Source organism: Sinocyclocheilus anshuiensis, unplaced genomic scaffold, assembly GCF_001515605.1.
Source record: "Sinocyclocheilus anshuiensis isolate Anshui unplaced genomic scaffold, SAMN03320099.WGS_v1.1 scaffold1074, whole genome shotgun sequence".
NCBI lineage: Eukaryota > Metazoa > Chordata > Actinopteri > Cypriniformes > Cyprinidae > Sinocyclocheilus > Sinocyclocheilus anshuiensis.
Window position 1 is genome coordinate 139,159 of NW_015539894.1, and position 14,628 is coordinate 153,786.

A 14,628-nucleotide genomic window follows, 5' to 3' on the forward strand; every position below is an offset into this window, starting at 1 on the left:
AAACCCAGGATAGAGCGTCTGAGTGAATGTGGTCTGGACTGTGTGGATGAGGCTCATTGTGTCAGAGACGCTGTAGAAGGACAGAGTTCCTGCACTGTGATCCACAAACACTCCTATTCTCCTGCTGCTGCTGATGGACTTCACAGAGAGAGCAGTCCTTATGTTATTGTGTCTGAATGAGTAACAGGAGCGAGAGCAGTACAAACTCCAGGACTGATCATTAGATCCAAACACACACTCATCACCCCGTCCCTTCCTGCTGATGCTCTTATATGACACTGATATAAACACATCTCCACTGCACTCAGTCTCCCAGTAACAGCGTCCACACACACTCTCTCTACACAACACCTGAGACACATCAAATCTGTCTGGATGATCAGGATGATCCTCATCCACACTTGCCACCTTTCTGTTCTCCTCAGACAGACTGAGTTCAGTGTTTGCTGTGTTTGGATCCAGTGTGAGAAAACAGCCATCTGAACACAAGAACAGAAACATTAATAACACAACAACAATCACTACAGCTGTGTGCGTGTGTGTGTGTGTGTGTGTGTGTGTGTGTGATTGTGTTTAGACGTACATTTTCGACATCCTGCTGTAATCCTGGATTCTCCTCCATGATCCACACTAGAAAACACACACAGAGTCACATTCAGTCAGTGAACACACACACTGTGCAGTGCAATTAACCACATTATATCTTCAATTATGATTTTGGCTTCTGATGATTATTAAAACAAGATGATCAAGAAAAAACATGTTCAACCATGCTTTAAACAGGCTAACAATATTCTAAAACATTCTAGTAAAGTGCTAAACAAATAGCACAGCGCCGCTTCAAGCCAAACATACCTATACAGCTGGTGACAAACATGATGCAGGGCAACAACTCTTAGATGTAGCCTATAGAATGCAGTTATATGCCCCTAACATTCAAGAGAATGGGGCAAAAATGCCCCTGTGTGAGATTTTGTCTTAAATGTATGTCATATATCACACGAGCAACGCATGCAATATTACACAAGTGCTGTTTTTGTCCCAAATAGCACGAGTGCAAATGTTACATTGATTTTATGCAACAGTTCAATAAAAACATAATATTTTGTAATATTTTAGACAATATTGTCTGTTTTTGCTCAGTTTTGCCAGTGCAAATATTACCTATTAAAGCCACAGCAGAACTGCTGTGCATCTCTAAGCAACGCAGTGGTGATTAGTTTCTGAATGAATCTGTGTTTTGAACAAATCGGGTGAATCAATGATTTAATGGCCCATTCATAAAGGGAGTAATTTACTGAATGAGTCAGCCGTTTGAATGAATCGAATTAATGAATGAATGAATGACTCATTTACTGAATGACATTAAAACTTCCAGTAGGTGGCAGTAAGTTTCTTACTTGGAGTATAATTTCATAAAAAAATAATTTCATATTTACATATTAATACAAAATCTGAAAATAAAAATTCCATATTAATAAAGGTCTGTTTACATTTGCGTTCATTTATTTTAAATTTTTTAACCCAGAAATTAAAACGGAAAATGCGGTTTCTTCTTTAATGTTTCAAACACTGATGAATAGAATAAGCAGACAAAAACTAAATTAATTTCTTGCTTTTTAGCATGTCTATACAGACGCAATAAGCACCCTCTCACACTACTAACGCGGCTATCGCTAATCTATTGCTTTATGTAAACCTTTGGCTTCGATATTTTTATAACCTTGATCATTTTTCCCAACTAAAAACATGTATGAAATACTCGTTACATATATATTTGCAATTAATTGTATCCAGGGTCGTTTTTACGGAAGTGCTAGAGGGAATGAAGCGAAAGCAAGTGCACGTCAGTTGAAGCTGTAGAAATACGATATTGGCGAAACATATTTTCCAAACGCTCCAGTGTGTATTTGTGTTTGAACTCTGCAGTGCTTCAAAGGTTTCTATTTTCAACGTGTTTTTGTAGCATTGATCAATGTAGCTAAACACCTACATTTTCTGTTGATTTCTTGAATGTAATGGCCAAACGTTTAAGTTGCACGCTTGGAAGTCTCTCATTATAACAAAGAAAGTGTAAAATGATAGCTAAATAAGAGATTCATTGTACAGTGAACTTCACTGACTACAATGCAACTTTGTGAGATCACGATAAACTGAAATGAGTGACGCTTTTTAGTGAGTATAAGGGGAGTGAGCGCTCTTTGCATGCTTTTTAGGCTATAATCCATTCCGAATATGAAAGTTTTTTTTTCATTATTCCTAGAGGACCAGTGACTGCTTACATGCTGCAAAATTTCAGGAGTGACATCCACATATCAATGCAGCATTTATATGAGGAAGTCACTATCACTGCAATTAAAGTGGTAACCATAACAATGGATAGGGCAAAAATATGTCAAAATAGATGTACATTAAGGCTAGAGCTGCCACACCCCTGGACTGTCTGTGTGTCTGTTTTGCTCTCCGTGACCCAGTTTCTCCCTCATGTTTGATTGTCATTCCATTCACCTGTGTTCCCTTAATTATCCTCATTCGTTCCTTGTTACTTAAGCCCAGTGTTTCCTGTGCCTAGTGTTCTGTGTCATCGATGCTACGTGCTACGTGTGTGTTCCTGCCTGCCCTGTGTTACCCCGTTTGGATGGTTATTAAAGACTGTTATCCTGAAACTCCTTCGTCTCCGCGTTCCTCGACTCCGCACAGTAGGCACCGTGACAGAACACCGAACCGACAAAATCGTTTATTTGCGTTTCCCCTCTGTTTGTTTTCTGCGTTTTGTTAATCGTTTATTTGCGTTTCTTCCCCTCTGTTTGTTTTCCGTGTTTTGTTCAGTGTTTTGTTTATTCCCCATGGATCCCTTACATGCCTTCATCCGTCCTGAATACCTCCTCCTCCTGCTGGAGCAGGGGGAGAGATCTCTCGAGGGCCATACCGCACTGTTCCAGGATATCGCTCATCACACCAGCTACCCGGACGACGCCGTCATCCGAAGATGGCCCTCAGAGAATTTCGCCGCCTTTGTGGAGTGGATACTGGTGTGAAACAGATCTCCGTTCACCATCTGCAGCGAGGATGATCTCGCCAGTTTCACTCCGGACCCAGAGCCCAGCCCACCATCACCCTGCTGCGTGGAGCCAAAGTCTGAGCCCACCGCAGATGGAGAGTCAAAGCCCGCCATGACCAACGAGCCATCGCTGAAAGGAGCGACAGAGCTGAGGATCGCCCCAGAGCCAGAGCCTCACGTGACGTCTGACCAAGTGCGAGTGCCGGCAACGAAACCCGCCATGGAGGATTCTACAGTGGAGTGCAAGAGCATGGAGGAAAGCCCCACCCACTTCACCACCGCTGGGGGTGAGCTGCTGCTGGACTCAGGGGACTTTATAGACTGGGAGGCAGATATATATACCGACCTGCCCCCACTCCTCCCCCTTTCGTCAGAACCCTCTGTCACTCCTGTTTCCCCGTCCAGCCCAAAGAGGGCTCCTGTTTCCCCGTCCAGCCCAAAGAGGGCTCCTGTTTCCAAGTCCAGCCCAGAGAGGGCTCCTGTTTCCCCGTCCAGCCCAGAGAGGGCTCCTGTTCATGAGTTTAGCCCAGAGAGGGCTCCAGTTTCTCCATCCAGTCCAGAGAGGGCTCCGGTTTCCCCGTCCAGCTCAGAGAGAAATTCTGTTCCCAAGTTATGTCCAGAGAGGGCCTATGGTCCCGAGTCTAGCACAGAGAGGGCTTCTGTTCCCGAGTCCAGCCAGGAGAGGGCTTCTGTTCCCAAGGGCAGCCCTGAGAGCCCGGAGGCTCACAAATGCCCGCCCACTCCTGCCTCCTCCCCCGCTGTCGTCTTGCAGCCCCTCTACTCACCCTCAGCCCACCATCTGTGTGGTGGGATCACCGCGGGTCTGACAGTCTCCATCGGCGTCATGGCTGGAGGATCCCATGTCTCTGCCTCCAGCCTCTAACTCCCAGACTCCGCCTCAGCCCATCGACCCTGCGGCTCCACCATGGCTCTTAGCTCCCTCCTCTCCGCTGTGGCTCGTCAGTCCACCAGCTCCGCCAGGCTCCCTCATCCCTCCGGCTCCGCCTTGGTCTGGCGTCAACCATCCTGCACCTCAGGACTCCACTCCTACGGCTGCGCCTTGTTCCTCCGTCCCTCTGGCTCTGTCAGGCTCCTCCTTCCCTTCGGCTCCACCTCGGTCCTCTGTCACTCTGGCTCCACAGCGGCCTTCCGGATCCCCGTCTCCGCCTCGGTCGCCTGAGCCATCTGCTCCGCCTTGGCCCTCCGGATCCTCCCCGTCGCCCAGGCTCTTCGGCTCTCCGTCTCTGCCTTGGGCTCCTCCTCCACCATCTCTGTTGCCATTGGTCGGCCCCCTGGAGTCGTCAGCTCTTTCTCCACCACGGCTCCCCCCTCCGTCAACTCCACCGTGGGACACCTTCATGGCTTCATGGCCTGGGTCCCGCCTGGCTCTGCCTGCTCCAAGTCCCTCCTGTCACTTCCCTGCATCTGGTTCGCCCTGGCTCCTCCTGGCTCCTCCCTCCATCTGGTTTGCCCTGGCTCCTCCTGTCTCCTCCCTGGCTCCTCCCTCCGTAGTCACCACCCTGGACTCTGTCTGTTGGCCCCCTCCTGGTTGAAATTAGACGACAAAGAATTAACTTGACGGAGCTCAAACTCAAAAAAGGGGGAGGGGGGTGAACTTTTTGCTCACCCCTGGACTGTCTGTGTGTGTGTTTTGCACCCCATGTGCTCTCCGTGACCCAGTTTCTCCCTCATGTTTGATTGTCTATCCTTTCACCTGTGTTCCCTTAATTATCCTCATTCGTTCCTTGTTACTTAAGCCCAGTGTTTCCTGTGCCTAGTGTTCGGTGTTGTCGATGCTACGTGCTACGTGTGTGTTCCTGCCTGCCCTGTGTTACCCCCTGTTTGGATGTTTATTAAAGACTGTTATCTTGAATCTCCTTTGTCTCTGCGCTCCTCGACTACACGCAGTAGGTACCGTGACAAGAGTACCCTCGATAATTTCAGAAGTACCCTCAGTGATTTGATTCTGGTACAGGGCCTGCCTGTATCTGAAGAAGTAGGAGAAATTATAAATTTATATATTTCTATATCATATTTATACATTTACCCTATATATTAAATCCTTGTGTGTAGCACAATATACTGTACGTCCTTTGCGCAACCATGCATGGTCCTCTCCTATACCGTGACTAGCACACAAAATTATGACAAAATTATACCCCAATATAGGCCTATAATTTTATGATGATAAAGTACCCAGTATTCTGCAATGTCTATTTTAAAATCATATTTTAAAGTAATGTATTATGTATCTGCATTGTTCCAGAGATGGCTGTAGTTGCCAACTGAACGTACAGGAGAAGCATTACTACTAATTTGGCCAAAGAAAACTTGTCAAATCTACATTTTTCTATTTTAATTTGTGCATTTTGAAAATGTTAATTAAAGGGGTCATATGATGCTATTTTAAAGATCATTATTTTGTGTATTTGGTGTAACAGAATATGTTGACATGCTTTAATGTTCAAAAAACACATTATTTTTCAAATACTGTACATTATTGTAGGTCCTCTATGCCCCGCCTCTCTCAAACGTGTCGTTTTCAACAAAGCCCCCTCCTTTGACAAGCGCAGTCTGCTCTGATTGGCCAGCTGACCCAGTGCATTGTGATTGGCCATACACCACAAGCACGCGTCGGAAATGTAACGCCCCTTCCCATAATCGCGAGCATCAGCTTTCAAAGTAAATATCAAGACAGTTAATAATGTTGTTAGTTTTACCATCAGTTCAAGCCCAAAATTGAAATCGCATCATATGACCCCTTTAAAGGTGCAAAAAGTCAAACAAAAATCTGAAAAGAAGTCAATATTTTACTTTTTTCGGGCAGCATTTTGTGTATGGTTCTAATTTCAATTTTGGTTTTCAGCATAGCATTTAAAAACACAACAACCATTCTTTTTTTTCTTTTTTTCGTCATGGTTAAAAAAGGGAAAATGAATGGACGCAAATATATGTATTTTTTTGCACACTCCACTTATTACACACACAAGGATATAATAATAATCATAATAATAATAATTTGTTACATTTATATAGCGCTTTTCTGGGTACTCAAAGTGCATTACATGGAAGGGGGGAATCTCCTCAACCACCACCAGTGTGCAGCATCCACCTGGATGATGCGACGGCAGCCATATTGCATCAGAACGCCCACCACACACCAGCTTACTGGTGGAGAGGATAAGGAGTGAAGAAGCCAATCAGTATATGGGGATGATTAGGAGGTCATGATGATGGACAGATGCCAATGGGCGAATTTGGCCAGGATGCCAGGGTTACACCCCTATTCTTTTTTGAAGGACATCATGGGATTTTTAATGACCACAGAGAGTCAGGATACTGGGGCATTAGGACCCACACAGACCACAGGGTGAGCAGCCCCTGCTGGCCTCACTAACACCTCTTCCAGCAGCAACCTAGTTTTCCTAGGAGGTCTCCCATCCAGGTACTAACCAAGCTCAACCCTGCTTAGCTTTAGTGGGAAACCAGTCTTGGGCTACAGGGTGATATGGCTGCCAGTAAACATGAACATGCCAAATATTAAAAATGAAAGGATTACAATGTAAAAGATTATTATTGTGCCCCGTAGATGGTTTGCTTGCGCGCTTTAACCTCGCGCACGAGCAGAACCTTTCCTCTCTGGAGAAGCGTTCAGTCTTTGAATAGGTGCAACCCTTTTAGACCATGCGCCGACCATTTTTTCCATCGTTAAACTAGCAAAAGTGGATTTGGAAATGCCCTAAGTGCACCTGCGCCATGCACTTCAGACCGTGCCCTTAGATTGTTAAAATAGGGCCCACAGACACTAAGGAGTTGAAATAATATACTTGAGTTTGTCCAGTGAGTAGTTTGGATCCTCCAGTTTTTCAGAGAGAAGCTGGACTCCTGAAAATCCCGGGTGATTGTAGCTCAGATCCAGCTCTCTCAGGTGTGAGGGGTTTGAACTCAGAGCTGAAGACACATAACCACAGCCTTCCTCTGTCACCATACATCCAGACAACCTACAAACACAACAACAGTCCACATGATGTTAGTTTGACAATCAGACATTTGACTTCCACACATTTATTCTTATTTTAGACCTATTTATCCCTATTTGTTCATGTCTTACGGTTTAAGGCCAAACTTTGAGTTTAAAGTAAATTTCTCACTGGTGTTACCGCTCTACAAACTTTCAACATCACTTTCTATTTACATGTATTTGACATCACTTTCTACTGTCCTACAATGAACTTCTTGTAGATTCACCAAGAAAGGCGCACGGCAAGTCTGCTGTTTCTTTTCTGTTATCATAAATATTCTTATTTGTCTTGTCATTTCAAACACAGCTTCTGTTGAGGTCACTGCTATAACCTATTTCTTAAAGGAGAATTGTAAAAAATGACATACTATAGCAGGTATAGCATGATTTGCAACATGTGGTTTGATTGTAACGTTTGGTATTGTAGCTGTAAAATGCATTTTTAAAATGAAAATCGTTACTGGTGTTTCTGCTCATGTGAACACCAGTGATGACCTTGTGTGAATAAGTTAATACACATATCATGATTAACTCTCCTTACTGATTATCATTATCTTTTTCACTGTTTTTGTTCTTTTAGTTGACGGAATGTTTTGAATAAATCTTTTCAAAAAAGTAATAAAATTAAAAACTCAAAAAAATAAAAATAAATAATAATAATAATAATAATACAATTTTAAGCAAAAAGTGACAGTTTTCAAATACACTGCATCCTTTGCAAACTGTTTGATCCTATTTCTTTTGCTGATCTGGACTTACAAATGCACTGCCAGAGTTGTCATGTTCTTATCAAGTCATGGCAAGGGTGCACCAGATGGGATGGGGGAACAGCTAGAGAGAACAGCTGACAGGTCGATTTGCAAGGTTAAGAAAGTTCCTGATTGATGCGTAATGTACAGTAGGTTACTGCGCACAACACCAACAGCACAGATGCATACAGCAACAGATGTACAGTCCTGTTATCAGCTCTGTTTAAACTGGCCAATATACGTTTGAACACTGACAGCGTATGTACTGTACTGTAAGTGATCCTCACTGTCATTAAAACATTAAAATGTAGCATGTCACGGGAAAAGTGCTCCAAAAGCAACACATCCTACTGAAATATCTGTTTACAGTTTGAATACACATACATTTCTAACTCCTGGATACTGATGTTTTGTAATTTGTATGCTTAACTCAACACTTTTTTCAACACTTTATTTTTGCTTTAAAAAATTGTCCCCCCCCCCCATGCATTTAGCCAAAGACAATTTGTTTCACACCAGTCCACAAAATTCTTTAAAAACTCCCTATATTCACTCCCATTATAATCCGTTATACAGCCAACAATTGCTGAGTCATCAGAAAATTCAAAATAATAATAAGTGATTGAGGATATTTTGACTGCATCCTGACTGTAATAGTGTTAATATGCTCACACGCATTACTCACATTGGCCGAGGAAGGAATATACCCCGTTATGGATACCACATAAGAAAATGTTCTAGGCACATAATATGGACTCATTCCCACAGCCAACAATTCAATATCCCTGTTACACAGTTTTTCTTTCACCGTAATGTGTCCTGGGTAGCACCAGCGTTCGTTAACAAACAGTGCCAGTCCACCTCCTTTACTCTTACCAGTCTCCACAGCGCACCTGTCTGCGCGTACCAAATGAAAGCAATCCAGTCTAACAACTGAGTCCAGCGTTCTCTAACTCAACCAAGTCTCAGTAAAACTTCACTCACGATACTCCCATTGCGTTCTTGCAAGTGCAGTTAGCTCCTCCATCTTGTTCCCTAGCGATCAAACATTTCCCATACATTTCCCATAATGATAACAGGTAGAGATGGCTTGTATCGTCTTTTCTTTAATCGGTGTTTCACTCCAGCTCTGCACCCTCTTCTCCTCCTCTTTAGATCCACAGGAATCTCCATTCTTGGTACAGATGTCAAAAAGAAGTGCCAAAAGTTGTTCTCTTGAGTAAATAATGGAGTTAAAGTTCGCTGCACTTGTCACTGCTGCCGAAGTTCCAATTAAATGTGCCACAATAAAAAAAATCGTAATACAGTGCTTCCTTCTACTCTCAAACCTAGGGCTGCACATAATCACAGTCCTCAAACATTGTTAAAGAATTTAAAAAGTTAAACAAATACAAAAATGTACAAACATTCAGAGCTGCTGCAACAGGCTGCCACATGCACGGCGCCATCTTAAAGAGCAAGAGAAATCAAATCTCAAAAAGTGCTATGATGACTTTTCTTCTGCCAACTTAAATGACAGAAGTGCTTATGTTTTCCATTCTATAGAGACAATGGGCCCTATCATACACCAGGCGCGACGCAAGTGTTTTTTGCTAGTTTCAGCCCGAAGCAGTTGTCATTTTCACGTCCTGCGCCACGTTGTTTAAATAGCAAATGCATTTGCGCCCATTTGTGCGCCCATGGGCTTACTGGTCTGAAAACGAAGTGTGTTGGGGCGCATTGCTGGCGCATTGCTATTTTGAGGCAACTGAAATAGACTGCACCTTTGACCAACAAAAACCTGGTCTAAGTCTGGCGCAATATTTTTTTTGTTATTTAAAGAGCGCATTAGTAATATGCACCTATAGGCAGGTGAACAACGGGCGTACACTTTGCTTATTACACACACAGGAATGCGAAAAATTAAAGGATTAAAATGTAAAATATTATTATTGTGTACATAAATATAAAAATGATTACATGTCAAAATGGATAGTCTGCAAGTATCAGAATTACGCGCACGAGCAGATCTGTTCCCTCACTAGAGAAGCGCTCCGTTTTTCCGCTTGAAAATTCCGCCATGTAAATAGCGAATCCGCCTTGGCGCGAGCGCATCTGGCTTTTAAAGGGAATGGGAAATGAGATTCTGATTGGTTTATGGCATGTTACACCCAAAACACACACATTACTCATTAAGAGAATAGGCACAACTCTTTTAGACCATGCACCGACCATTTTTCCTGTTCTTAAACTAGCAAAAGTGGATTCGGACACGCCCTAAATGCAATTGCGCCATGCGCTTTAGACCATGCGCTTAGATCATTCAAATTAGGGCCCTGTGTCTGTTCCCCCAATAGTGAGGTCAAAATATAAATTTAATGCAGGATCTAGAAAAAAATGTGATCATGATTAAACCAGTAAAATGTTAAATAAATGAACAAAAACTATTTTAAAGTTTGGGCTCCTAAACATTAGATCACTCGCACCCAAAGCAGTTATTGTAAATGAAATGATCACAGATAATGGTTTTGATGTACTCTGCTTGACTGAAACCTGGCTTAAACCAATTGACTATATTAGTCTAAATGAGTCTACTCCACCAAGTTACTGTTATAAGCGTCGGATTGTATATTGTTGCAAAACCGCCACTATGACCAGAGATATTCTCAATGTTACTCAAAAAACAGGACAGGTTTAACTCATTGAAGTACTTCTGCTTAATGTTACACTGTCAGATACACAGAAACAAATCTCTCCTAACTCTTGCTCTGGCTACCGTGTATTGACCACCAGGGCCATATGCAGATTTCCTAAAAGAAAATTCAGATTTCCTCTCAGACCTATTGGTTAATATTGATAAAGTGCTAATTGTCTGAGAATTTAACATTCACATTGATAATATAAATTATGTATTAGGCCTTGCATTTACAGACTTAGTAAACTCTTTTGGTGTCAAGCAAAACGTCACCGGACCCACTACCATATATTGTGCATGCTGTGTATTACATTACATTACATTACATTACATTTAGTCATTTAGCAGACGCTTTTATCCAAAGTGACTTACAAATGAGGATAATGGAAGCAATCAAATATGTTTAAAATCATATAATAATAAAAAATTATAGAATAGAAAAAGAATAGAGCAAGCTAGTGTTAGAAGCCTTTTTAGCTTTTGTTAATTGTATAATAAATAAAAAGAAAACAAATAGATAGAATACAAAAAGATTAGAGAAGCAAGTGTTAGTTTTTTGTTAATTAAAAATAATTTTGTGCCTCTTTGGGATGGCACAATAAAGCGACGTTCACTTGCAGAACGCAAGCTTCTAGAGGGCATGTCACGGTGCGGTGTGAGAAACACACGACGAAGATGAAGAAGAAGAAGAAGAATCTTTAATATAATCCACACAGAAGGAATCCACAGAAGGTAGCCAAGTAACACACGCACAACTCAACTTTAACATTGGACAACACAGAATGCACAGACTAGACTTAATAAAGGGGAGCTTGATGCGGGACAGGCAGGTGAGGAGGATGAACTAATAATGACATAACGAGAACAGGAACAGGAACATAACCAAATATGGGGCACAAGGAACAAACTAATGAAGGAGAGACACAAACTAATGAAGGAGAGACAGAAACAGGGTCAATGAACACATGAGGGATGAAAACACAACAAAACGTCCAAAGGGGTGTGACAGTTCACCCCCTTCCTCGTGCCGTGGAGAGAAAGGGAAGGATGGAGGGGGACTTAGGAGGTGGACAAAGGAGTGGATGTGGGATGGTGAGAGGGGATGGCAACGTGCTGGCAGGAAGGCAGGCAAACATTACAGGTGGAGGTTTGGGCAGAGGATGGACTCCCGGGAGGAAGACGACGATCAGAGTCCAGGGTGGAGACGATGGAGGAAGGAGCCAGGGAGAAGACAGGTGGGACTTGGAGCAGGAGGAGCCAGGCGGGACCCAGGCCACAGCCATGATGGTGGCCCACAGTGGAGCTGACAGAGGGAGGAGCCATGGTGGAGGAAGGGCTGACGACTCCAGACATTAATGCCTTGAATTTTATGCGAGTAGCTATTGGTAGCCAGTGCAAATTGATAAACAGAGGTGTGACATGCATTCTTTTTGGCTTGTTAAAATTCAATCTTGCTGCCATGTTCTGGATTAATTGTAAATGTTTGATAGAACTGGCTGGAAGACCTGCCAAGAGAGCATTGCAATAGTCCAGCCTGGACAGAACAAGAGCTTGAAAAAGGAGTTGTGAAGCATGTTTCAAAAGAAAGGGCCTGATCTTCTTGATGTTGAATAAAGCAAATCTGCAGGACCGGGCAGTTTTAGCAATGTGGTCTGAGAAAGTCAGCTGATCATTGCAATGAAAGGAAAAAGGGAAACCGGTCTGTAGTTCTCTTAATGAGATGGGTTAAGGGTGGGTTTCTTAAGTAGTGAGGTTATACGAGCCTGTTTAAATGTTGAGGGAAAAACACCAGTGTGAAGGGATGTGTTAACGATGTGAGTGAGTGCAGGTACAACGGCAGGAGAAATGGCTTGAAGGAGATGAGATGGAATAGGATCAAGCGGACAAGTAGTAGGATGATTAGAAAGGATGAGTTTGGAGACTTCTGCCTCAGAGAGTGAAGAGAAGGATGTGAACGAGTGTATGTTTGCTGTAAGGTGTGACTGACAGATTGTGGTGTGGAAAATTGTGTATTACTAATATTAACTATATCGCTCTGTGTTATCTTCAAGGTAGAACTATTGTTCCAACCACTAAAGATAGATTTACAAATAACCTGCTTGATTTGTCTCAACTGCTCTGTGTACCCATAAATGCACATGAACTAGATGAAATGACTAGCAACATGGGCACTATCTTCTCTAATACATTAGAAACTATTGCTCTCGTCAAATTAAAAAAGGTTGGAGAGAAACGTACTGCATTATGGTACAACAGTAATACCCATTCACTGAAGAAAGAAACTTGTAATCTTGAGCACAAATGAAGAAAAACTCACTAAGAGGTTTTTAGAATTGCGAGGACAAACAAAATGTCTAAAAGCTGCCACGGCCGAGTATATCTGCAAACTCCAATAATTAGAAATAACCAATTGTTTATTTAAAACAGTGGCTAGATTAACAAACAATCAGACGTCACCCGAACTAAATATTCCCTCAAAGTTTAGTACTAATGACTGTATTAATTTCTTCACTGACAAAATAGATAGCATCAGAAATAAAATAACAAATGCAGAATCTACAGTGTCTTATAATTTAGCTTCAATCATCGCCCCAAACAAAGAAAATTGCAATGCTTTACAACCATATGACAGGAAGAGGTAAATAAACTTAAGGTGAGGTGAAGGTGAGGTGAGGTGAAGTGACGTGTGGCGACCCATACTTGGAATTTGTGCTCTGCATTTAACCCATCCAAATGCACACACACACATGGAGCAGTGGGCAGCCATTTTTGCTGCGGCGCCCGGGGAGCAGTTGGGGGTTCATTGCCTTGCTCAAGGGTCTCACCTCAGTCGTGGTATTGAGGGCGGCATTCACTTCCCCCACTGACAATTCCTGCTGGACCTGATACTCGAACCCGCAACCTTCGGGTTACAAGTACGACTCTCTAACCATTAGGCCACGACACTGCATCTAAACCAACAACATGTTTATTAGATCCTGTACCCACTAAATTATTGAAAGAGTTGTTACTTGTAGCAAAAGAGTCACTTCTCAATATTATTAACTCGTCGTTATATCTAGGTCACGTCGAAAAACCCTTTAAGCTGGCGGTTCTAAAGCTCATTAAGAAACCACAACAAGATCCTAGTGAACTGGCAAATTACAGACCCATTTCAAATCTTCCTTTTATATCTAAAATTTTAGAAGGTATTTATCTCCAAAAATATATCTTATTGGGTTTTTAATGAATCACAAAACTCTTTTTCAGAGAAAAGCAGAGAATTAAATCTCCAACTTCCAGAACTAAACATCTTATTCTGAAACTGAAGCAAAAATAAGTGGAGCACGGTCAGATACAACAATGCTGTCGTATGAACAGGCCCTCACTTTAGACAACAATTTCTTGTCTAAGAAAGTAATTGTGATGGACATGGGAGAAAAATGGGTAACACTTTATTTTAGGGTCCAGAATTATGCATTAGTTAAGCATAAACACACTAGTAACAATGATTAACTTGTCCACAATTTTGTATTAGTTAAGCATGAACACACTAGTAATAAATCATTAACTTAACATATAGTAAGGGCATATTAGCCATTGAAGGATCCACATTCATGCGATAAATAAGCAAAATTAAGCTAGCAATTAATGATTAACTGATTGTACAGTAAATGTCTTTTAGCCATTATTTACAACCTAGGAAACCATATATTATTTTTGTGTAGTAATGTATTTGGGCATATTTCAGTGATTCACCATTTAATTAACTGACAATATGAAGCTAGTAATTATGTTTAATTAGTGCTGGTTTTACAGTTATAAATGGCTAAAATAGTGCAATAAATACAATTTGACCCCCTGTTCTAAAGTGAAAGTTATATACACATGAATTATGCCACTTACATTGTTTATTATGAAATGTTTTGAAAAAACAGTAAAGGACTACTTGCTTTTTTTACAGCAAATTGAAAGCCTTGACCCATTACAATTTGCATATAGAGAAGGTAGACTTGTGGAAGATGCTATTCTTTATCTTCTAAATCTGGTTTGTAATCATTTAGAAAAACCTAAAATGTGCGCCAGACTGTTATTTATTTATTTCTCTTTGGCTTTTAATACCATTAAGCTACATTTGTTAATA

At 41.8% G+C, this 14,628-nt stretch overlaps 1 protein-coding gene across 1 annotated transcript in view; it reads right to left on the minus strand.

Moving 5' to 3' along the window:
• Positions 1 to 7,064, minus strand: part of LOC107685895 (stonustoxin subunit beta-like) — a 7,282-nt gene extending 218 nt beyond the window's left edge. Inside the window, exons 1-3 of the mRNA XM_016482628.1 lie at positions 6,889 to 7,064; positions 584 to 630; positions 72 to 479 (exon numbers count right to left, since the gene is read on the minus strand). Coding sequence (XP_016338114.1) covers positions 72 to 479; positions 584 to 630; positions 6,889 to 7,049 — 616 coding nt within the window. The 5' untranslated portion in view covers positions 7,050 to 7,064. The remainder of the gene's footprint in view (positions 1 to 71; positions 480 to 583; positions 631 to 6,888) is intronic.
• Positions 7,065 to 14,628: the final 7,564 nt, after the last annotated feature.